General features: G+C 39.1%; 4 protein-coding genes across 13 annotated transcripts; 2 read left to right on the top strand and 2 right to left on the bottom strand.

Moving 5' to 3' along the window:
• Positions 1–586: 586 nt before the first annotated feature.
• Positions 587–13,995, bottom strand: arhgef4 (Rho guanine nucleotide exchange factor (GEF) 4). 2 transcript variants are annotated; one of them, XM_077624122.1, is made up of 13 exons: positions 13,629–13,995; positions 12,932–13,501; positions 12,661–12,790; positions 8,886–9,034; positions 4,629–4,808; positions 4,281–4,484; positions 3,963–4,142; positions 3,654–3,886; positions 3,355–3,484; positions 3,088–3,219; positions 2,584–2,827; positions 2,425–2,502; positions 587–2,322 (listed from the first exon to the last, which is right to left on the bottom strand). In XM_077624122.1, exons 1-13 carry the CDS (start codon positions 13,707–13,709, stop codon positions 2,168–2,170), a joined length of 2,466 nt encoding a protein of 821 aa, XP_077480248.1. In that variant the 5' UTR covers positions 13,710–13,995; the 3' UTR covers positions 587–2,167. The 2 variants fall into 2 exon arrangements, with proteins under 2 accessions (XP_077480248.1, XP_077480249.1); XM_077624123.1 differs by lacking the exons at positions 12,661–12,790; positions 12,932–13,501; positions 13,629–13,995 and adding an exon at positions 11,388–11,922.
• On the top strand, positions 1,209–20,748 carry plag1 (pleiomorphic adenoma gene 1). 9 transcript variants are annotated; one of them, XM_077624125.1, is made up of 9 exons: positions 1,209–1,512; positions 10,022–10,125; positions 10,685–11,527; positions 11,605–11,778; positions 11,967–12,049; positions 13,251–13,370; positions 13,879–14,092; positions 18,110–18,466; positions 18,676–20,748. In XM_077624125.1, exons 8-9 carry the CDS (start codon positions 18,219–18,221, stop codon positions 19,850–19,852), a joined length of 1,425 nt encoding a protein of 474 aa, XP_077480251.1. In that variant the 5' UTR covers positions 1,209–1,512; positions 10,022–10,125; positions 10,685–11,527; positions 11,605–11,778; positions 11,967–12,049; positions 13,251–13,370; positions 13,879–14,092; positions 18,110–18,218; the 3' UTR covers positions 19,853–20,748. The 9 variants fall into 9 exon arrangements, 8 of the variants coding, with proteins under 8 accessions (XP_077480251.1, XP_077480253.1, XP_077480255.1 ...); XM_077624127.1 differs by adding an exon at positions 13,058–13,106 and having other exon boundaries at positions 10,685–11,778; XM_077624129.1 differs by having other exon boundaries at positions 10,067–10,125; positions 10,685–11,778.
• On the bottom strand, positions 14,427–16,102 carry chchd7 (coiled-coil-helix-coiled-coil-helix domain containing 7). Its single transcript, XM_077624133.1, has 4 exons — positions 15,939–16,102; positions 15,265–15,337; positions 15,065–15,163; positions 14,427–14,721 (listed from the first exon to the last, which is right to left on the bottom strand). The coding sequence occupies exons 2-4, from the start codon at positions 15,316–15,318 to the stop codon at positions 14,617–14,619; spliced, it is 258 nt and encodes an 85-aa protein (XP_077480259.1). The 5' UTR covers positions 15,319–15,337; positions 15,939–16,102; the 3' UTR covers positions 14,427–14,616.
• A 3,144-nt stretch (positions 20,749–23,892) lies between the features above and the next one.
• On the top strand, positions 23,893–25,246 carry mos (v-mos Moloney murine sarcoma viral oncogene homolog). Its single transcript, XM_077624485.1, has one exon. It carries the CDS (start codon positions 24,167–24,169, stop codon positions 25,205–25,207), a length of 1,041 nt encoding a protein of 346 aa, XP_077480611.1. The 5' UTR covers positions 23,893–24,166; the 3' UTR covers positions 25,208–25,246.
• The last annotated feature ends 20 nt before the right edge of the window (positions 25,247–25,266 follow it).

The following is a 25,266-nucleotide window of genomic DNA, read 5'->3' as shown; positions in this document are numbered from 1 at the left end:
CAGTATTTCTTGCAAGGATTCTTTGGGTATATTTTCTTTTTAAATGTAGCCATTAAAAAATCTATTTCTTCAGCTAAAATAACATTAAATGCTTTCTGCTACTCTTCTGCCACCCTCTGGCTGTAATAAAAGTTCTCTACTGTTGCTGCTACCATGACAACAGTCATCTTTTTTTATTCTAAGGCGAACAAGTGGAACAAAAAAAAGTTTTGTTTTGCAATTAAATTTGTCAACAATCATGTAATGGTTAGTCATTTAAAAACTTTGCATTTAAATCCTGATCCTGAAAATGACAGATGGTGATCATTCTTAAGAGATATGGAAATAAATTTTAGTATGTATTTGTATAAGTGGAGTGTCAAGAAATCTTCAAATACAACAGCATTACCAATGCATGCCAAAAAATTGTGTGTGGGGGTTGTTTCCCTTTTTTGTCCTGACTGCAAGCTCTGTTGTATTTGTGAATATGAGTCATGTGAAAACACCACAGGCAAAAGTCGTTGTCTGACTAATTAAAACAAATAGATTATGCAAGTGATAATAGATTACACATAATGAGCAGAATGTAGAACAATACACAACAGTGTAATGAAGATTTTTTTATTTCCCTCATTGACATTGTAGACATAAGTGCTACCTTATCGCACTTCAAGAATTGTGCCACATAATTTGTTATTTTATTTTTAGCCTTAAAAATTATTTCATCATTTCACAATATACTGCATAATGTACAAAAAAGTACTACATACATAGCCATAAAATGTAGGTAGTATAGTTGGGAGGTTACAAGTGGATAGCAACCACAAAATACGCCGACTGAAATGAACAAAATTGTATTACACAACTGTGTATATTTCCCATCAAATATCACGTTATTGACAATGAGAACATTGCTTGAAGGTTGCGAGAGATAGAATACAGAGATAAAACAGCACATTTTAAATTGCATGTCTACTATGGAGTACTTGTACACTTGCTGAATTTGCAATATCACTGGGTGGAAAAACAACTGCTGTTTTAAAGCAAAAGTTGGATGCGTCTGACCAACGTTCCCTCTAAGATGCGCAACTGCGCAATTGCGAAATTCGCACGCTCTCACTTTAAACGCACTAGAAAACCTATCCAGCGCACTGAACGCACGCACTTTACTGGGTAATTATTGAGCGGCTGGTGTCCAGCCAATCATTGGATGCGATGCAATCACGCTACGGAACCAATCACGGCATTGACCGCACTTACACAGGAAGCTAAAGCTAACTCAGCTAACGTGGTTGTGATACGTCGACTCCCCATACCTGCGTTAAAAAGAACTGTGCATCTTTTAAATTGAAATAGCTGTCTGATTATGTGCAAATAGAGGAACAAGCGTTGAAACTGGGGGACATCTTTTGTTTTTTCGAGTGTGAAAGGTCTGCTCTGCAAAAACAGGCAGCGAAGGTAAAGTTGTGAGCGAGTTTTCCAATGGAAAAATCGGGACATTTAACGACTACCTCAAGGACAGACTTGAATAAGGTAAGTCAGATTTGTGCAAATACTTCTTGTGTCATTTATTAAGATGCGTTATGTATGGATATTTATGATTAAATTTTATGGCTGGATGAATGGGGAGCAAAAATGCACCAGGTGATGACAGGTGTCATACTGGTGTGTGCCCGAGGAGGGCACTATTTCACAATTGTCGTCAATGTGCTCAGGTAGGTTGTCTGTATATTAGAGGGAACATTGCGTCTGACTATTACGAAAAAAGCTCTGTGTATGTCCAGCTACTACTTTTGGTTTTGCAAAAGGGGAAAAAAATCCAGAAGCATTAAAAACAGCTCCTGGCAGTCCTCTTTGTCATAATTTAACATACTGTAGAAGAAAATCTGAAACAAAATCATCTGGCACCATGAGCAGTTGGCATTGGTCAAAAACATATCATAGCGCAAATACAGTGTTACACTTTGTTGACAAGTAGCAAGCAGCAGCACAATTAGGAGTTCTCTTTTCCAGACTCTTGTAATAGCAATTTGTATCAAAGTAAAGATTCTCCATCTGGTTACCACCAAGTTTGGATGTTACCAATATGTTTTTTTCCAGTTTCCTTAAACTATACCTGTACATATTTTCTACAAACCAAAGAACCAACCTGTTCCCTTGTGTTTTTTTTCCCTCATTCTCATCCGTTTTATTTTTTAAAGGGTGTCAATCTGCTGATATTGTGCCAGAAGGTCGAGGCTTTGCGCTTGGGTTCGTCCAGCATGAAAACGTGCTGTTGTGATAGGGCGGTGGGGAGGGACGGGTGTTTCTGTCTCAGTAAATCATAATACGGTCTGCTCATCACTGAAAAAAATAGAGAGAAAATAATACGGTGTATTGATCACTGAAGGACAAAATAATCAATTCATATAATACAGAAATGTGTAAATTATCTTTGGTTTATACCTTTGGGTTTTCCAGACAAACAATTTTTACAGGCATTTAGAATAGCCTGTTTTTTCTGGTCTTCAGTGAGTGTAAACCCTTTGGAAAGAAAGAAAAAAGGCTTTTTAACCTCCCTTCCAAATTGGTGTGTGTGTATATATACTGCATATTTGAAGAGACCTGTCTCCCTGTCAGACTGCACCCGTCTTCGCTCTTCAGCAAACGCTCGAAGCCATCGCTGTTTCTGCTCAGGTTTCTTGGCACACAGGAGGTGTACTTCACCACCAGTCAGCGATCGCAGCTTCAGCGTATTTTTCACACTTATGTTAAAGTGGTTCTCCTTGCCATCCTCAACATCAACAATCTCCATGTGGTCCATGTCCAGTCGGCCTTTATAATATAGCATGTCGCGGCGCAGGAGATCCTATGAAAATTAAATAAGAATACTATATTTCATTACTACTATCAGGCACATCATCTGATCTACTTTTATAGCATCTATTGTGAAGAAGAAAAAGTTATCTCATTTTGCTTCTATGCTATTACAGTATCATATAAAATGCAACAGCGATGTGTCATGATTGTCATGTAGTGTACATGGCTTCAATTTTAAAAAAGATAGTAATGCACTTAGTGTTCAAAAGTGACTCTCTTATCTCTTAAAGGTTCACATTGTGGTCCAACCTTTTTGCAATAGACAATCTGATGGTCAAAGAGGAAAAACATTCTCTGTTGACTCCTGGCATGTGGTAAAGAGAGTTTGGTCAACTCTCCTGAGAAGATGAGATCGGAGCTCCTGCTTAATACATCTGCCCCCTGCATAAAAAGAAATATGTGTATATATACTTTTTTTTTTTTTAAAGTTGCCATCCTTCACAACCCAATTACTGTTCTATTGAAGCCTATAAAATCTAATATTTTAGAAGTATATGTAGATCCTTTGCTGCGTACCTCCCAGCCCTCTATGGAACTTTGCCATCGCGCGATCTTTTCAATATTCTCAAGGCGTCGTTTCCTTTCATTAATGAGCCTGGCCACGTTCTTCATTGCATTTAAGGCCGCTTCCACGTCTTTATATTCTCTAAGGATCAAGCAGCAGTATCTTTTGAATAGTGGTCAACAAACTTTGTCCAGAAAACCTTTATTTTAAATGCTTGTATATAACACTGTCAAAAGACATGGCATGTTTATGACAGTGTTATGATAAGCATTTAAATATTGAGTTGAATGCTTTTAAGAGTTACAGTCACCTATGCTGTGGGTTGGTATATTTGAGGAGCTCGGCTAGCTGCAATGGATACTTGCAGATCTTCTGAACTGGTGTGAGCAGGAAACCATCCAGAGAAATGTCAATCATCTTCTGGAGGAGTCGACAAGCCTCAAAGAAGAACACAAACTTGCTGATCTTCATAAGCAGGGAAAGCTGGATACAGGCATTGGGATGGTTGTTGCAGTATTCTGAATAGATCTGAAAATGGATTTGCTGCATGCAAAAAAGAAGAATAAAGAGTTGAAGGTGGATGCATCATTGAGGTAGCATTTCTAATGTGCGTTCTTACATGTTCGAGGAAGCAGCAGCCAATCTCACTGAGGTGTGGTTGCTCCTTGTTGTACTTCTTCTCCAGGATTTTTAGGAACTTTCTCTGGAATTTGTAGATCTCTTCAACATTACCAAAGATGGTATGAAGTTGTTCCTCATTGAACATATCGGTCCTCTTGCGGCACTGTTTGATATAACCCTGAAAAGAAAAAAAAACTATGAACCAAGAACATCCTGTACTGATATTTTTTTTTACAAAAAATGTTGTAAACCTTTAACGCTGTGTGATTAAATTGTGAGCAAAAATAAAAGGCTGTTATTATAGGCAAAACAAGACCTCGCAGATGTCTTTTAGATGCTTGATGTAATCTCTTTCTGTGCTCATGATCTCATTGATGACATTTGCCCTCATCTGCTCCTTGCTGGGCAACCCTGGTCCCAAAAACAATCCAAGTGTAAGCCTTTCTTTGCTTCCAGTAGACCCATCCATCTCCAGGTGGGCTTTAAAGTCATCTGTGGGCTCATCCTGGTTCACACGCAACTGACAAAGTAGGGAAGAAGATATCAAGGTTTCAATCATGCCATTTATAACCTCACAGGACTAATACCGGCTCGATTAAAATTTTGCGCTGCACACATTTTAATTAAAATCAGGTCATTTATATGTTTCGCGTGATCGACTCACCCGAACAAAGAAGGCTGGAAACCATCCCTCATTGTCTATGATACGACCCCACCACCACTCCTTGTTGGTGGCATCCACTACTTCAATGACATCGCCGGCCTTAAAGCCGAGCTCCTGGTCATCCATTGTGACGTGATCCCAAAGGGCCTCTGCATACACCACACTGCCATCACTGATAAGCTGCAAGGAATTGTCACAGGACCCATAGAGATCAAATATGGGTTTCAAATTTTTCAGTTGTTCCAATTATGATCAATTCACATCTAATCATTTGGAATCTGTTGGTAATGTTTAGACACAAAATCATAAAATGTCTGTCAATGTGCCAATGCTAATTCTGAACATAACAACCTCATCATAAATACACATTCTAAAAAAAGTCATAGTTAACATATCTTGTGCACTGATCTGACTTTTTTTCTGAAGCCAATATCAGGAGTACAACACTCCAAAAATAATAATGAACACAGTTCCAAACAGTTTTTTTTTATTGTTTCATAACATTAAAACAAGAAATCAATTTTAAGATTTGTCTTCTTTGTCAGTCTCACAAATACAATGATGTATCACACATCTTAAAAGACAAGCGGAGGTTCACTACGCACACATACACTTGTCGAGCCCAAGACCAGTGAACAAAAACAGCATATCTCCCATAAACATTTTAATTGGTTTGCAGCAATTCTTACATGGTTACTGAGTAATAATAATAGTGTCTGCTTGCAGTGTCTTCGAAAATGAAATTTAGGATTTTGCTCTGTAAATAAGACATTGAGGTGGAATTTCTTAGGTTCAATGTTTGACAAAAATGTATTAGAAGTTGTGTCACACAAGATTTATTTCAAATCAAACTGAAAATGACAAGTTTTCACCTTCGGAGTAATCCCCCTGGAGTCCATTGCCCTTCCCCAGCATCTGTTTTCATGCACATCCTGGATAGATTCTTCCAAGCTACTCCCCAAGTCCGTTAAAAATGGCTATCTTTGTCGACGTCTTTAAAATGGGTCCTTTTGCTAACCCCCTTGATCTTGGGGGAGAGGAAAATAATCATACTGAGCCAGGACTGTTAAGTAAGGCGGTTGCTCCAGCATGCCAAGGTGCTTCTTGGCCAGGAATTTTGAGATGCTGCAGGCATTGTGAACAGGCACATAGAAGGAGAAACTTGCAGTTTGGATTTCAAATATGAGTGTTGGACACCAGTTGCAAGACTTTTCTGACACTCTTTGTAAATGAACATAAAATTCTGTCCCAGAAAGACTGAAAGATGCAAAGAAAAAGGTTGAATATGTGTTATATGACACAAATTGTTTCCCGGGTACTAGCAAAACTGCAAAAATTTGATGCTACAACCTCACCCCCCAAACCAAAAGTTGATAAAAGACAGCAAAATAGACTAGCAATGTCTTTATAAAACTCAAACCACTGAAATATTCAGTGATGCCTTAAGATCAGAGTGCCTTGTTTTTTTTAAATACCATTCTTGTTGTGTTATTTGTTTTGTTTTGTGTTGAGATGCGAATTAACCTCATAACTCAAGGCACCACTGTTGATACGTGGCAAAAAAGCTGCCACAAGAGGGAACCAAAGCGCTACTTTTGTTAAAATTAAGCTCCTCAACTCACTTCAACATTCCTTCCTTGGCACCAGGAAGCCACAGGATGGTGCCAAAGTAATGCTTGTATTGCTTTAGCATGGGCACAGGGCATTAAAAACAGCAAATCGGCAAGTTTATTCTTAGCAAATGACAGCATAGGATCATTAAAAATAAAGTTCAACAGTTTTCAGCAGTTGAATTTTATACATTTAGCTTCCACTGAGTTTTTAAGCTGTATGTTACAAGGTTGTGTTCTGTATTTTAGCAGCTTTGAACAGTATGAACAGAAAAAAATGAACATTTCTGAGCGATGTTGAGCATCTGCCAGGAAAAAAAAGACATTGCGTGTATAGGCAAATAGAAGATCAGGTTGGCCAAACACTCCCCCATCCCTACCTCCCCCAAAAAAGAATCTTCTCTTTTGGGGTAAGCATCTGTTTCATCGTTATGGTCACCATCAATCACAAGAAAAAGCTGCTCACAAAGGTTTGTTAAAATGGAAACATTCTTGTTTTGGTTTGGAGAAAAGCATGAGGTGTGCTCCTTGCTCTACTGGAAAGCCAACAGGAACATGAGCACCACATTGATGATGATGAGCAGCATCATGATGAAGAAAACCACCACTTTTTGCGTCTCTGGTGGGAGGTTGCAGCGCAGCACGGTGTTGACAAATCCCACTCTCTGCCTGCTCCACCTACCCGAGCCGCTGCCTCGCGCCATCAGTTCTGTGGTGTCTGCCTCCTCCAGCTTCGGGCCCCCACACCTCCTCCGCCGACTAGCCCTCAGCACCGACCCTCCGGACCACACCACGTCCTCACCTCCCTCTTTTTGTCCTCCGTCTTTGTCGTTGGCCTCCTCCACCTCGCTCCTCGTCCTCTCGGTCGTGGCCGATGCCTCCTCTTCTTCTCCTCCTGCCACTTTGCCGACGTTCAATGGAGCACCGGCCTGCTCGTCGAGTCTTTGCAAGAAACGGCTTGTCGTTGAGCTATTTGTGGCTTTCGCTACCCGACGGCCCCTCCTTTTCTCGTCTATCGTCTCGCACCGCTTGTCCTCGTCTTCGTCTTCACGCTCAAAATATCAGGACGAGCAGACGGGGAGACTGCATTTCGATTATTGATGCTCAAATCTTCTCTTACTGTCCATCATGTCTATCCCCTTGTTCTCTGGGTAGTATTCCTCCTCCCGTCCCATTGATGCAAAAATATTCAAAATACAAAAATGATGGCTCGACGTCCCCACCCAGTTTCTCCTAGTAAAAACGACGCGGTGTGGTGTTGCAGGAAAAGCTCTGCCTGAGCCATCCAGGATCGTCCTTTTTCCTTTTTTGCCTTCCTGTCCTTTCTTGTTCCGTGCACACCCTTGCAGAGCCAGCGGCCAATCAGAATGACGATTACGTGAGCGTACATTGGATACCAGAACGGCTGAGGCTGCGCCTTAGCAACCCCTGAAGTAGAGAGGTGGGAGTGGGGGTGGGTTGTTGGGCAGAGGCATATAAATGGGGGGCAGTGGAGTAGAGAGCTGAACAATGAACTGATCTCCAAGGAAATCATTTGTGCATGTGCACAGTTAGAAAAGTCTTGAATTTACAATTTCAGTAATAATGAAAATAAGTCATTCTGAATTGATGTGCAGAGATTGTTGTCAACAAGGCTACTAAATTTGAATTAGTGGAAAAATACCATTCTGATTTTGACGTGTAGAGATTGTTGTCAACAAGGCTGCTAAATTTGATTTTGTGGAAAAATACCAGAGGACAAAAAGAACGGGGCTTCAAAATCCTGAACAATCTAGCTGTTGTCTCCACTCCCACGAAAATGTCTTTCTTGCGTGATTTAGGAAACTCAATAAAATAGCTTGATACCCATAAGTTTGCCTTTGGAACTTTGTTGAAATTTTACACAAGATGTCTGATCACTCATTTCTTGTCATCATGGCTTCTTCCTCTTGCGAGCTCAGTTTGGTGAGGCCACGTCCTAAATTTTCAGTTTGTAGAGACTTTCTATAGCATCAGATGGATCTTAGAAGCTTGGTTTGGAAGTTTTTTTTTCTTACTAAAAACATGCATTTAACCAGGATGGTTAAAATAAACTGTTACTTTACCTGTTACCTTCCCTATTGTGTGTTTGAGTAAAAAACAAAATATGATAGGATTTTTAAATGAATTGATAATTTCAGTATTATCAAGTGGACAGGTTAACCTTGACAACATTTAACTACACACATGAACATTTTAAAACAAACATTTCAGCCTCTATTGAAGACAAAATGCATACAATATGATCAAAACTGCATTTTAATGGTAAGTGAGTACGTATTATTCGTTATTATTTTTGACTTGTGCTGTCACTCTTTATTCCTGTACTTCTTACACAATTTGAGAATTTCCACATTTCATGTCTGAACTCCACCATCCACTGTTAAGAATTTTAATTTTAAAAAATAAGCTTCCACAATGCATATCTCTTTTTAGTTTAGTCTTGTGCAACATTCAAGAAGTCAAGTCATCAAGACACTTTAAGCTGTGCTTACCTGAAATTTCACCCAGTTGGCCAAATTTGTTTAGGTTTTTATTCATTTATTTTACTTCAACTGCAGTATTTCATTCCCCATGGCTGGTAATTTGCGATAAAACTTCAAAATGAAAGTCAATCATGAGACAATACCTCGTTGACAGCAAGCTGCTCTCCTCCACCTCCTCCTGGGTGTCCAAAACAGTGTACAGAACTGCAAAACTCTTCATACAACAAATCTTCTTCACTGCCAAGCTCTTCTCCAGACCTGTATTTGTGGGATGTCCCATCAGGCAGAGCAGCTGTTGAGTGAAATGGGGTGGAAGGGACAAATGGAAAGAAACAGTTTCAACAAATCTGTGGCACAAAACAAATACTTCATGTGCCAAATTTGATATTCTGCAAAAACTACATTAAATATTTTTTCCAGCCTAGCTTGGGGGATATTTTCTAAAACTAAAGTTTTTCGCCCTTTTAAAAGAAGAGATTAAAAAAAAGTGCTCACTGACTCAGATGACATAATTGTCACAGAAATGACATCATGCTAATTCCTCATTGCTCTGACAATTACAAAGATAAAGCCTCTTTTGTACACATTCCAATGCAATTGTTTTAATCATCAGGGCAATCCTCTTATACTATTATAAAGCTGTTACATCTTGAATTGTTTAATATTCCTTTAGCAATGTTTTTTTTTCTGTAACAAGGTTGAGACAACCATCAAAATACTGTAAATGAAATGCAGTAATCATTAAAATGAATTAATAAATAAACAGAACTAGATCTTTGACTGGCTATTTGTCCAGAGTGAGGCACTACCCCCTCCCCACCTAACTACTGCTATAAAATAGACCCCAGGCCAGCAAAAAAATAGATAAATAGGCGTGATACTGTGTTTCAAATAAGAAAGTGGACCTAATTTTGCTGCTCTCTTATTGTGTTTCATCACAGCATCGTATGAAATGTCTGTACTTCATGGCTACCTATCAAAGAGGCTAAAAATAATCTTGCTGTCAAAACTCATCATTGATAGCGCCAACCACTGCTTTAGCTGCTACAGGAAAATGTGGTGACATAGTGGGATATTACTGGTTTCACTTTAGATGGTGATAGTAGTGTATAACGTTTAATCAAGCAGGGAAGAATAAATTACAGATCCATTGCTATGCAGAAGTCAATTATTCTGTACTGATTCTTTTGTTGGAGTAATAGATTATAAAGAGGATTGTGGAAAACTGTTGGTTATCAAGTGCTAACCCATTGAGTTCAAATACCTCCTTGTCTTGAAGGGCACTTACTTTTTTCCACACTCTGGGCTCTACTTCTGCATGTAGAGGCAAGCAAGCCACGCGGAATGAGACGGCCAAACGCCGCCGGGAAGCACTCAAGTCCGGTAGGTACCAAAATTATTTGTATGAAATGGAATCATTTTTGCAAGTATGCATGCACTGTGATGTTTTGTCATTGTACATTGACTCAAGTGGTACTTAAAGATTCTACATGTGCTGTTATTTTCTCACATTTCTGTATTTCGTGTTTCCTTTTTTTGGTCATGGACTCAAGAGATAAGAGAGCAAAAAAGAGGAACCAATTCGGCAACCTAATACTGAGAAAATAGTCTGCACTTCTGTGAAAGAGGCTTTTTTGGCTTAAAATTTTAAAGTAGACTGCAAGTTGACTCTAATAAGGAAAAATTAAAGCAAATATTATGTCCTCTGACCACTAAATTTAGTAGAGGTAAAGAAAAATGTCAACAGGGATGAATGGCTATTCTACAATGACCTAAATCTGTAGAGAGAGAGCCTTAGCGTGCCTTTTTTTGAGTGATGCTTTGAGACATGTTTCCCTTATATCTCATTGTGTTTCACACAGAAAACATTTTCATGAATGTACTATGCGTTTTTTGACAAAACTCTACTTGTGACACATTTTTTCCATGTTCAACTTACCAGCCTCTGACCTGTGCAACACTTGTCGGAACATTTTTGGGCAAAAATTTCAACGCAAACGCAACACTGATCATCACCAAAAGAAGACGTACCATTCCGACACGGATACATGGTGGCAACAGGATCCCGATTTGGGGCTGTTTTCATTCAAGTGGAACTCAACATTAGCCAAAGTGGAGGGGATTATAAATATTTCCAACTACCAGTTTGTTTTAAAACAACCTCAAGACTTTTGCTGAAAACCAAAAACTGATCATTTGATGAAGTATGTGAGCATGTCTGTTCTCCTGAAAGTTTTAAATTACAGTGTTGTACAACCTGTTTTCTCCTGATGTCAAGAAATGGAAGATTGAATGTGGACTTTCTCCTATTACGTGTCAGTCTGAAACATATCCCACTTAAAAATGGGAATTCATTGCCCTACCCTAACAAGAACTGACATGACTTGACCCACGCATGAACTCAATGACTCAGTGTCATTTTCTGTCATATTTCCTTTAAAACGAAGGTCTAAAAACCATCAAGGAAAACCGCTGTCTGTCTTCTATTCTCACAGAAGATTTTAAACTTCATGTCATGTCAACCTGTTGCCATATGCCAGTCATTTCAACATGATGATGCAGATGGGAGTAAAAGATGAGACTGAGCTTGAGATAAAAAAAATGTCTACAATCATTGAAAGAAGCAAGGTCAATGTGCATTTTACCTGTGGTGGAGTGGAGACTCTCCAAGCTCCAGTACCGAGATAGGACACCCCTCAAAGTGCCGCTGAGGCTACCATCATATCCCCTGATACAGCCACCAACCCCGAGACCAGCGTCCACCATACTGTCCACCATTCCGCTTGTGAGGGATGCTCCGTTAAAGTCAGACCCCGGCGACTCTCCTGAGCTTCCGCTGCTAACACAACTGTCCTTGGGCAGGGGTGTGCTCCCTTCTGATGTTTGATGGGTTCGCATTTTGATGCGGACGCCGACAACAAGGGAGGGAATTGTAGTGAGCTACACGAAATGAAGCACAGCGGCTGAGCAAGTCGTTTATTCTACCACCATGGAGACTGCGAGAAGAAGAGAGACTGGGCTGCACTATTCGCTGAGGTAAGCTTTAGCTGTCGGCTTGAATATTTCTACTCCTGTGCACATAACAAGAGTTATAGCAAGCCGCCCTTGCTTCCATTCCGCTTTCTGCTCCTGTTTCTGTTTCTGTTTCTCTCTCCACCCTGTTTGCACACTGCCCTCTCTCGCTACTGCTCCTCTCACTCCCCTCTCCTCTTGTTCTTCTACAGTGTAGGATGACATCACCGTGGTAATCACGGGGGGGTTTCTGAAGCAGCCACAATTATGTCAATGACTGGAAATTGAACGTGTGGTATGTATGTGACTATATGTGTACACGTACATTTGCATGTGTGTGTATATAAGTGGATCAATTTCAATGGTGGGCAAAAATATTGATTTGTTAAAGGGACTGCTGGCTTGGATATTTAAATGTTTGGGAAATCAAAATGTTTTGTTGGCATGGAAACAAGAGCTAATAAACAAACAGTATGCTGCTGATCCAGCCAAAACGTATACTACAGCATATGGTTTTCAGCCAGCCAACCTCGTACCCAGCATCCGCAGCTCGGCGCACATACACAATGACTAGGTCGGTGGATGGCAAACTGCGCTGTGCAAAGTGCAGTGTGAAAAGGCAGGAACAGTTCCTGGGGCCACAAATGGGCAGCCCGCAGGCCGGATGAGGCTTGGGGGCTGCCTATTGAGACACGCTGTTCAACACTTTGCGGCCATTGTGACTCTGTATTATTGTTCATTCGCAGCAATGTGTAACTTGCACGAGAGGAAAAACGGGCCTTAGAAAAGTACCTCAAAATTATAGAAGGGAACTATATAGGGAACCTTATGGTCAACAAAAATATTTTAACCAGGGAAGCACTATTGAGATAATATTAGTAATAGAGTGAGTGAAGAGATACTCACAAAAGTTTGAAATGCCTCTTCTCCAGCCCATACAATCCAGACCCACTGGGGTGCTCTGTGAGAAACAATGATCCTTGAGGGACAACCGTCCGAATGCCTTGTTGGATCCGATAGTGACTCTGGTTCTACTCTGTTAAAATGACAAACAGGTTGGTTCAACACTGTTATATCTACTGTATATCAATATTGTTGAAAATATTTGGAATAAACTGCACACTGAGGCTAATTTCAAAACATGACTTTGTGAATGTCAAGAATGATAGTTTGTTACCTTTGAATTCAAAGTGCCTGATCTGTTTGCCCTTTGTACATGTAAAGAATATGGCTCCATTTTTTCACATACTTCAATGCCAACTTGATTTGTACTTGTTTGTTGTAGGTGTTTTTCTAATTGCAGGTTCTCTGCAATTGGGTAGCCTTGACTATCTGTGGACAGCATGTCTCTGGTACTGGATTCCAAAGGGATACTAGGATTTTCCGAATTTTTCTTCCTAGTCTTGTGTTTTTCCACACATGTGGCAATCACCTTTCTCTGGTTTTGTTGAAGTGATTGTGATATTATCCTTTTGGCTTTCCTTTCACCAATGCAGAAACTGTTGGATATTGCATGCTGAGACTTATTGTCATCAAGAACCACTGGGGCATTGAAAGAATCCTCCACCTCAGGATGAAGATCTGAATCTAAAAGTGTGTGGGTCTCCCTTGAGCAGGTACGGTGTTCATAAGAGTAGATTCCTTCGATCGTTTTATGTCTCAGCTTGAGGAAGTTATCACCTAAGCTACAATCTTCTATTCCACATCCTTTAAATAGTTGAGGTGGTTCTTCAAGAGATTCTTCAGGCTGATGGGGATAAAAAGATAATTGAAAAAAATTAGTGCAGAAATCCCATTAAGATTCTATGCAAACGAGTGCTGAGAATCTACCTAAACTTGGTTTAGTGTCGGAATGTAAATGTAACAATACTCACTTTTCTGTGTATCAACATGCAAGCCGTATCCAGCACCAAAATGTAAAAACGAGTAGAAAACCAGCTTAGCACTGCTCCCATGGTGTATCTTCCACTTGTTGAAGCATAGCCAGATGCACTGGCTGCTCGTCCTAATCAAAACTACATCTCAGCTGTTTTCTCAGTTTTTTTTCTTCCTTGCAAATTAGTTTTCATTTCATTACAATGTCTAACTAATAAATGAATGACCCTATTCTTTCTGTTTCTGTAGCATGGAGGCTCTTTGGTACACGGGGACGAAAAACGTTTCGCTCCGTGGCATTTGTGATCCTCCTAGAGCGGCTTAATCCACCCTGAAAAGGCATGCACACTGATCTCCGTGATAATAAGGACAGGCACTAAGATGCCCTGCTATAAATACAGGGCCGTAAAGTCAAGGAGCGGATTATGACTGACTCCCATTGAAGAATACAACCAATGCAATGGTCAGTGGTTTTAATTTGTAAAGCAAAATGAATCAACCAGTCAATCAACTTCCTTTCCCCCCCAAAAATAACATACACACATTTGTTTTATAGTCTTCTTGTTTGGCACATTGATAGATGAAGCTCCATAATTCACTACAAATTATGGAACATACAGTGAGAAAACAAATGACCTTTTAGATAACATTCCTTGTGTATGCCACATCTTATAATTAACTGTAGAGTTGCTGAAACAAGTCTTAGTAGAAAGGTCATGCGCGTTGATTTAGTATTTGACCTTCAACTCCTTTAAACAGAAGCTTTATTCGGTAGCACATCAACAAATCAAACAAAGTCAAATGAAATCTGCATATTTATTAGGTCTCCATACATTTTTAAACGCATCATGCATTGAGGTATTCATCCACTGGACTTTCACATTGTTCACAAAATCAGTTAAGGGTCAACTGCGAAAATTGCATTGTTTTAGCATTAACAGAACGTTTGTCAAACCCCTGATGTTATTGTATACACATTGTGGCTACTCAATATGGCTTCCCTCCAATACCAGAGAGAATCTCCTGCCTTTCTGTAGCAGTGGGCATGTCAGGTTTTACACCCTCTCTCCGCCTGTTTAACATTATGTTGTGCTGTGGAGAAAGAAAAACAGAATAAATAAAAACATTGACACAAATATATATATATATATATATATATATATATATTTTTTTTAAATCTCATAATATGATACCATGTTAACCTTATTATGATAAAGTTTGATACTATATATGATTCCAGCAGATGGCAGTGTAATTATATATTTAAACACTACAATATGCACACAGAATATTTCTTTTTCCCTCTTATTGTATGTACAATACAGTAATGCCTGACTTATTCATAAACTAGTAAGCTTTCTGTCCACTTGTTCCATGCTGACCAACTGCTGTGTGTGACCCTGTGAATTTTAGTTAAGAGAAATTGCATACATACCCAATATTTCCTGCAGTTCTTGTATCTCTGGAAGTAGGCTGTGCACATGTTCTTATCATAGTTGTAAGAATCCAAACACTTATGTGAGGCATCACTTTCCTACCAGACAAAAAAAAAGAAATGGATCAAACATTGTTAAAATAATACCGATATATCAGTATCAAGAAGAAATGTTGTTTATAAAAAGGATAGCGTCTTACTTCAATGCAAGGATTTACGTCTTGGTTCCGGAGTTTCCTGCCATGCTTCTCCATTTGGGTCTGTGTAGATGCACTAAAATTACAAGATGCAACACTTTTTAAGAATTTTTTTTTGTTACAAGCAGTCACTAGGTCAATTTTGTGTTTGATTTGGGAGACAAATGTGAAATAACAAGGAGGCTTCAGACTTTTTAGCATTTGGGTGACTTGACAAGAAGTAAAGCAATAGTCACCAGTGCACATTTATTTGTTTGTTTTTTGTTTTTATTTTATTAAACATGACAATCACACACTACTAGTGTGTGAGGAGGATCATAGGAAAGATGCTTACATTTGGAGTAAGAACTATTGATGTCAATCATTAGGCTATGCCTTTTCAAAGGCAAACTTTAGCACATAAATATGACATTATGTCTTCATTACACTACCAATTTACGTATTTACATCCTCGTCGATGTCTACATGTGCTGTTAACAGTGGCATTCTGTATTAACAGATTGCAACCAAAATATAGTGTTGTCTTAATATATCATAATTAATACGAAGTGTATCCATGGATTGTTCATTAAATAGAATTTATTATAGTTTGGTGAGGCTTTGACCTCTACTATCACGTAACCATGCTGCATAAATGTTACTAAACGATAGAAAGTAATGCGATCCCTTTAACTTACCTATCACATCAAGGATCTGGGGACTGTCTTTAAAGGGGAATTGAAAAACGCATACATTTAAAACAAATATTCTCTTAAAATTCACATTTACTCAGTGTTTTATACTAACAGGGCAGACGGTGTAGCAGGAAGAACAACAACGCAGTACATGGTGATTGACAGCCAATAGGAACCTCTGAATATTGCTCTTACAGATTGACAGTATAGTCAGCCAATAGGATGTCTTGATGTTGTCCATAGAGACTGGCAACCGGACAACCCTAAGAGTTGATTGGCAGGCGTGTGCGTTGACCGAGCGTATTAAATTCAATGGAAATCCTTTCGAAACGCTACAAGCAGTATATTAGAATTATGGCGTAGATGTCCCACCTAAACACGTCAATAAATAATACCGAATATGAAAGTTTCACTGTCTTATTAGACATAGTGTAACCTTAAATGGGCGTGACTTGGGTCCAAGTGCGGTTGCATTGCAGCGCACATACAATGGCTGCTCGAAAGATAGGAAAGCAAACAAATTTCAGGCCCGCCGCGTCTCGCAAAAATATGAGAAAAAAATTATTAAAAATTCGGAAAATAGTTGAAAGTCAAGAAAAACACAGCAGAGGGGATGTTGAAGCGCCCAGGGTAAGTTTCATGTAAATTAAGCATACCGTTACTCATTTCTTGAATTAAAATATCGGGGTTATTCAAATTATGAGAGACGGGTGAGCTCAGGAAAAAAGTTTGCGTTAATCTCAGCCCAGTTGGTGACCACAGAGAAGAACCCGGCATGGCTTCGTTCAAAACACCTTTTAACAAACTCTGGCCAAGACAGTCTTACCGCGCACCTCTATGAACTCTACATTAAAAAAAGAGTACACTAGTTAAAGAGTTGATGAAAGTTGATCGCAGTGTGCGGACGGTAGTCAGTGTCAATTGATAATAATAACAACGATCCGCTGGTCTATGCAGAAAAAGAATAACGTCTTTTATTCTAATATTTCCTGGTGGTTGCGGTAAATTGTATCGATGCTATGGTTTCGGTAGAGTTTGTCAATCGACCATCATCGATGTAAACCATCTGTTTTCCCATCTACTACGAACATCTTCGTCCTGATGTCATTTTCTAGCGTTATCATAATATTTACAGACCGTTCGGATGACTGACATTTATTTAAGGCCGGTTAAGATAAGGCACCGCTGGATAATAAATAGCAAATGAAGGTATTGAGATATGCTGGCAAATGCTATGAGGTTCTCCTGACATGTCTGCAACATGTGTTCCCGTTTGTCGCTGACAGCATCCGACAAGATTCAGCCACTTTCAGAGGGAAATCTGTGAAAATCTACTTGGCATATGCAAGAACGTTATGCTTTCCAAGCAAATATGCATTTGAGTAGTTTTTCAATCAATGCTTTGTACGTTATAACTATAATTTGCAATATAGTAGTTATTTTTATTTTTATTTTACTGTAGGCTTTTTGTTGAATGCAATGTTTATTTGACGGTTGTGTTGCAATTGTCATTCTGAATTTGAATACTAATATCTTAAAAGTTCCCCAGACTACCCATCACCGTAATCTTATCTCACGTGATATTCTGATATTGTATTTCTGTGCTCTCAAATCTTTTAAACCCAATAGAATAAAAAGTGAAATACAACTGAGCTGTACTCGGGCAGTAATATTGTTGCTACCACTAGAGGGAGTACTTATTCCACAAGTGGTAACCCTGGGAATCAGTAGGATTTTATAAACACTTTTAAACTTATTAAAATACACTTAGTGTAAAGTAACCCTGTTTTCAGTTTCTGTCAAGTAATTGAATTTGTCTATCACATCACTTTTTGGAAACTTAACTCATAACTCACTTTATATATGCACATTTACATGTTTTTTGTCATACCAGTACCGAACTCAACAAGTACATACATTTAGAACAGCATGGTCTCCCCCCCCCCCCCTAAAAATGTATAATTTTCTTGATATGCTTAAAAAAAGAATATTCCGCGTTCATAGGAACAACAACACAAATACAACATCATATAGATCAACATGTTGATTAGCAAATGCAACAATTCTGCACAACTGTGGTTTAATCTGACATAAAGTGATGCTACAAAGAATTATGATATAAAAGGTTTATGAAAAACAGAATGACCATAACATTTCCTCTCTGTCCCTCTCAGGCTCACGAGTCCAGATGATGTTGAGGGCAAAAAAGTGGATAAGGTACTTACACCAGCACAATTTGGGAAGTGCCCTTCTATCCATGTAACCGGTCAGCCTTAAGGTGCCATGGCCACAGGAACCCAAGGCAACCTTGACCAAGGTGTGGAGAAATCAAAGCTTGCTCCACCCATGGGAAGACGCAGAAGAGCAGAGGGAAAGCCAAAAAGGAATTTCCTTTGCCAGGACTGCCAGAAAGCTTTCAACAGTCTGGAGAAGTTGAAGGTGCATTCTTACTCTCACACCGGCGAGAGACCTTACTGCTGCTCTCACCCAGGCTGCACCAAGGCTTTTGTCTCCAAGTACAAGTTACTAAGGTACACCAGGTTTTACTCTTGTACCTCATATAGACCTTTTCATGATGCTTTTAAACAACAGGCACAACTTTACTTCTGGGTGATTAAAAAGTGCCTTGAACTATCTTAAGAACATAAATTGTGTTTAAAAATGTCTATTAAGCCAAAAAAATGAATGTTCCTCTCTTAAATTAATATTGAGTGCTCACTGATGCTGTCTCTTTATCAAGGCATATGGCAACTCACTCACCAGAAAAAACCCACAAGTGTTCTTACTGTGAAAAAATGTTTCACCGGAAGGACCATTTGAAGAATCACCTACACATCCACGACCCGTATAAGGAGGCATTTGCTTGTCAAGAGTGTGGTAAGAGCTATAACACCAAGCTGGGTTTCAAACGCCACCTTGCCCTCCATGCTGCCAATAGTGGCGATCTCACCTGCCAAGTGTGCCTGCAGCCATTCCCTAGTACCGGAGTGCTCCTGGAACACCTCAAAAGTCATGCCGGCAAGTCCTCCGGTGGGACCAAAGAGAAAAAGCATCATTGCGAGCATTGCGAGCGTCAGTTTTATACCCGGAAAGATGTCCGGCGCCACATGGTGGTTCACACCGGACGAAAGGACTTTCTTTGTCAATACTGTGCCCAGCGCTTTGGCAGGAAGGACCACCTGATGCGTCATGTTAAAAAGAGTCACCCTCAGGAGCTGCTGAGGGTGAAAACTGAGCCAGCTGATTTGCTGGAACCTGTTGTCTATGACTTGGCGTCTGGGGGCATTAAGGGAGAACTCCCAGACGCACTGACAACGATGCCACATCAGCCCAACTTTTTCCCCGGCCCCAACCTGGACTCGGAGCCCTTTCCCAACACTGCACACTTACTCTCTTTAAAATACCCGTTGGGCTCCAATATTACCTCATACGCTGTCTCCTCACAGGAACGGGAGCAGAGTCTTAAGGGAGAACTGGAGAGCTATCTATTGGAGTTACAGAGTGGGATTCCCTCCTCATCCTCGGCAGCGCAGGATCTACAAGTGCCTACCTGCAAAATTGAGACAGGCGATCATGTGGGCATGCTGCAAGAATCAAGTGAAGAAAGGTCCTTGTCCAAAATTGCCACTTCAGTGGCAACGGCTGCTTTGGCAAGCGACCCGCTGGCGCCGTCCTCCTCCATGATGGACTTCTCACAACTTTTCAATTTCTTACCGCTGCACGGGCCCCTGTACAACCACACGGGGGGGAATGAGGAGCCACATACACTGAACGAAGAGGACGTACATCTCCACGTGCCCACCGAGCCATCCGAAGTCCCAGAGGCTGCGCAGAGTCCCCTTCAAAGCCAAGCCTCCTTCATCTGCAACTTGAGCACACCCACCACGTTGCCACGCTTCCATCAGGCTTTTCAGTGATCCAGTCAGGTGTGGGAATGACACACACACATTACATACTTCACAAGTAATACCGTCAACCTCCGTTTATCTTAGGGAAAGATGGAAAAACACACTGCCGAACTGTATACATTTAGCTGTCATTCTTTTTTTCACCAACATTCACCAGCATCAATTACGTATCATCAATTTTATGAGCATACACACATATATATATATATATGAAAATAAACAACAACACTACACTACTATAAATGTGCCTTTTTCTACATTTTTACAATAACTATATACATGAATATTTGCAGTTTTTTTAATTAATCCACGTGCACTCCTTGCTTGACCCTTGTGTAAAGGTTAGACATTTTTTTACGTCTTTGTGTAGGTTTTTTTGCTTGCTTGCTATTGCATTCGACTCAATCCACAGATTATTTCTCAAGAATTCTTAGAATTCACACACATCACTCCATATGCTAACACATAACGCGTCATTGTCAAAAAACATCCATGAATAGATGAATCCTTTTTCACATCTTTACCGGAAGACACTTAGTTGTGATCTTTAATTAACATAATCATAGTAATTACAAATGTCAGTTTTATGTTTAGGCAAATGGCTGACAAAATTATAAAAAGTAAACGAGAGAATAATGTTTGAATGAAAATGGGAAAGGAAAAAAATGGGAGTGTGGTATGTATTTGACAGGTCTAAGAAATAATAATTAACCTGATAAATTTCACAATATTAAAGACAAAGTAACAAGATATACTAGTTTTTGCATTCATATCACAGTTATGCAGGTACATTTTCAATCCAATATATTCAAATATTTAGTTGCCTTTAAACCAAAGAACCTGACATGAACGATTTTGACTCAAACCGGTAACAGTTCTTATCAGTTTTGCTTCCACAAGGATTATTTTCTTTGATTTGATGTAATTCACTCAATTTTATGTTGCAAAACTGCAACATAAGAAAAAAGGAAAAGACTGAGTCAAACAGTGACACAGTATATCAATACAAACCAAGTGAGCTATAGTGCCATGCCGGTTCTGCCTCTCTTTCATTTTAAATATAAAAAAAAGACTACGAGTATATGAAATTGCTCCCGAACAGAACCATCATACAGCTATCATGATAGAGGCCTTAGAATTTTATGCAATGTATTTTGTGTCCCACTGGCCAAGAAAAGCCAGCATGTCACCAGCACTTTGTAAATATAAATGTTTATGAAAAGAAAAAAAATAATGCATGTGGGGAAGGGGAAATAACATTTTATAGTTGAAACATGCCATAGTATATAGAAAGATTTGAAAACTCAAAAATTTGCACTCAATGTAGATGGAAGAATTAAAAAGCAGGAACTGTATTGGAACGACCACCCACAAAATGTGTATGAAGTTTTTACTCTAATGTAAATGCAGATTTTTGTCTGCAAATCTTTGTGCATTCTATACAGTATTTAGCTCTATCACAGTGTGTAGTATATTTTTTGTAACCACCAAGACCTCTTGTTTGTTGCATTCATTCACTTAGTTACTGTAAACAGTAACTTAATCCAACCTTTGAAGATGTTAAGGGGACTGAAGTCATTTTACTGTATATCTAAATGTGTTCAAATGCCTTTCCAAGCATTTACCAATTGGGAGTATCTCAAACTACAGTTGTAGAAAAACTCTCAGTGACTTTATTCAAATGCTGTTAGTTATAAAATAAATGCCTAGCATGGCTAAGGTAAATTTTAAGAAAATTTGCCAAAGCACTTGTGTGTAACATTCTAAATTGCATCGAAAAGAAATATAAATCTTGACGTGTTTGAAATATTTCCAATTATAACTTTGGACTGCAAAAATGCTTGACTCATAGTGAACAGTGTTATCATTTGCTGAACCTCACAGAGATCATGTTTTTACGCTTGGATGCTTCAACGGCTCACTTTTATTTGCCCTGTTTATGTCCATTTATTTTCTCAATAACCGGATATGGTGAAATGCATTTTTTCCCCCAAATGTGGCTTTGGATTTGTTTTTTAAAATCATTTGCAGAAGTTTGAGATTGTTATCAGCCTTGTGGTTAAAAAAAAAAAATCCAGCAAACTTCTTTCTCCCCCAAAATGTCATTTTCTCCAGTTCATACATTAGTTGTAAATGTAAATATTTCAATAACATGTACATAGAGTATAAGATGTTTTACTTTTATAGGTACAATTTTGCCAGTGTTTTTTTTTCTCAATGTATCATTTTGCTCTTCTTGCACATGTTATTTGGGTGTATTGAGGGGTCAATTATTACCTTAAATAGATTTATTTTTCTGCCAGGTTTGGATCTCAGTGTGATGAAAATTGTTGATGAAAAGTTGTTATTTTGATTTGTGCATTGTTTTTTTTTCTGCCTGAAAGCTGCTAAAGTGGAAGATTACCAAACAGCATTTTGGGGTGGCGGGGGTGACAGAAATTGCTGATGGTGGGGGGAAAAAAAGAACACTTTAAAAGAAACACACATTTGGATAAAATCCTACACATTAAAAAAGAAATCACAGTTGTTTGTGAAAAATAGCCTTTCAGCCTTTCATGCCAAACCTCTTTAAAAGCCTCAGTGGTACCAGCAAAACCTTTGAATGTTTATGGACGAAACACTGCAATATTGCAATATATTTTTGTATCGGATCAAGCTGCTAACATCCTTCCAATGCTCCTCAAGGTGCTACAAACCTCTTTTACAGTTTTAGAATGTATTGTTTGTTTAAAAGTATTCATTTTAACAGAGCAGCTGGCATGTGCACGACTGGTTGTACGATATATCTTCATATAATTTTACTGTACTGTGATAAGCTTAGTCTGTGTTTTTGCAAATTGTATCTCACAAACAAACAACTCCATGTATTTGCCCCATCTGTCTTTTTTTATTATTTTGGGAAATGTTGTAATTGGGAGAGCAACAGGAAAAGTGACATTATTATTATTGCTATTAGTTGGGGCCGGGGCAATTATTCATATGTGACAACATTCTAAATTGGATGAAATCTATTCAATTAATGCATTCCAGCCATGTTAGTATTTTGGTGTTTCATGTTAACAATGCCATCCCATAACAGTGATGGAATTGATTGACTGAATGATGGTAATTCTCAATATTTAACTAAAAATCAATTTTAGGAACTACTGTCATATTTTTATATATATATATATATATATATATATATATATATATATATATATATATATATATATATATATATATATATATATATATACCATTTTATATAAACATTTATATATGTGCATATATATGTACTGTATATGCATACTAATGTGTAGATGGATATACACATTTAGTATGCATATACAGAATACAGTGCATATGTACACATGCTTGTGTATATGTACAGTATGTATATAGTACTGTATGTGTGTACATAGAAAAATATATATTTAGATATGTTTGTAGTCTTTGTAAAATAGATTTTTTTTAAAAACACTGACGTAATCCAAAGAGGCAGATTATTTATTGTTTTGCATAATAACCTGATTTCTATTTACATACTTTGCTGCTATTAAAAAAAGGAGTGACATTGTCACCTCCTGTGTTTTCATGCGATGTATTGAAAGCTCAATAAACATAAGGCTATCTCCTGCGTTGTGTATTTTATGTTGACTGGATACTTTCTTCCAAATTGATGCAACAGTGGGATACATTTTTCAATTAAACTTTTGGCCAAAATAAATATTTTCTTATATTAAAAAAATATTAAAACTTTGTTGCTGCAGACCTTAACTACACACTAAATATCCATTTCTGATTTTGTTTGGAAAACATTGGATAAACCAATTTCTGTATAGTACTACTGTACCCGTTTGCCACACTAAAGCTGGCAATGAGGTTGACGTTCTAGAGTTCAATTAGGCTACAAACATCTAATGAGATTTTTTAAACTGTATTTTCAGCAATAAATACCTTCTATTATAAAACATTTCATCTCAATTACATTATGTGTTTTGTGAAGTTTTTCATGTAAAAGTAGTCAAGTCAGGCAAAGTTTTGTGTGCTGTGTGTCGCCAATAAATGACGTCCCCAACACGCGCTTAATGTTTGGGACAACACTTGATGCTGATTTTAGTCTTTTCTTTCCGTGATCTGACATGCATGCGATTTCTTTAAAACCAAAGTTAGAATCTGTAAAAGGTTGTTTTGTTCCAAGAATATTTCCACGGAAAGACGGCGTCGGGATGCAAGACACATACCGCCAATAGTAACCATTAACTGCCGGCCAATGCATTTCGTATAGAACGTTTTCCTCAAGGTCTTTGTTAATTTTTGGAAAATAGAAAAAACGAAAGCATGCCTTCTCCAGTGCCTCCCACCCGCTTTCTCCCCAAAGATATTTATCCCTCAGTGGACATCGGGACTTGTAGCAGCCCCTTGACCAAACATTCATTTGGCTCCACTTTACAAGTCCCAACTCAGCGACTTCAAGGTAAAGTTACTAGCCGGCTTTGGTCCTCTGTCATCCACTGGAAGGAACTACACTGCATCCAGCCTATTGGTTCCGGGGGGTTCGGTTCTGTCTACAAGGCGAAATACCTCGGGGAGACAGTGGCCTTGAAAAAGGTCAAGAAATGCACCAAAAACACACTGGCTTCTCGGCAAAGTTTTTGGGCTGAGCTGAACGCTGCACATCTTCGTCATCGGAACATCGTGCGTGTCATCGCGGCTACGACTTGCATGCCGATGGATTTCGGCGACGAAAGCAGCATCGGAACGATCATGATGGAGTACGTCGGCAGCCGGAATCTCCATCAGATCATCTACGGTTGTGAGGATGAGCCACTGGAACCGGACAGGTGGATGAGATGTTCTTTGGATATCGCTCACGGTTTACACTTCCTTCACTCCCACAGGATCGTTCACCTGGACATAAAACCAGCCAATGTGCTGGTTTCCAGTGAAGACAATTACAAGATCGCAGACTTTGGCTGTTCCGTTCAACTGGAGACAAGGCAGGAAACTTCAGATATAGTTCCATATTTGAGTCACGCTGGCGGCACGTACACTCACCGAGCACCCGAGTTGCTCAAGGGTGAGGAGATCACTGTCAAATCGGACATTTTTTCCTTTGGGATCACCTTGTGGCAGTTGATGACGAGGGAGCAGCCCTACGTGGGGGATAGGCAGCATGTGATGTACGCAGTGGTTGCACACAAGCTTCGACCCAAAATTGAGGACCAAGACATTTTCCGCTCAGAGCAAGGGAGGCTTTGCAAGACTTTATTGAGCAGATGTTGGGCTGCAGAGAGCAAGTGTAGATTCAGTGCCCAAGAGCTCATAACGCAACTAGACAATCTCCGTGCAGAATTTTCGCTTTTTTGTTCTCAGAAATAACTGCAGGCCAAAAGCATCCCATTACTCTGAAGCCATTTTCTTTCTTTTTTAAACATATT

Source organism: Stigmatopora argus, chromosome 17 (assembly GCF_051989625.1).
Source record: "Stigmatopora argus isolate UIUO_Sarg chromosome 17, RoL_Sarg_1.0, whole genome shotgun sequence".
Taxonomy (NCBI): domain Eukaryota; kingdom Metazoa; phylum Chordata; class Actinopteri; order Syngnathiformes; family Syngnathidae; genus Stigmatopora; species Stigmatopora argus.
The sequence above is the reverse complement of the archived record's forward strand: the minus strand, read 5'-3'. Positions and strand labels throughout refer to the sequence as shown.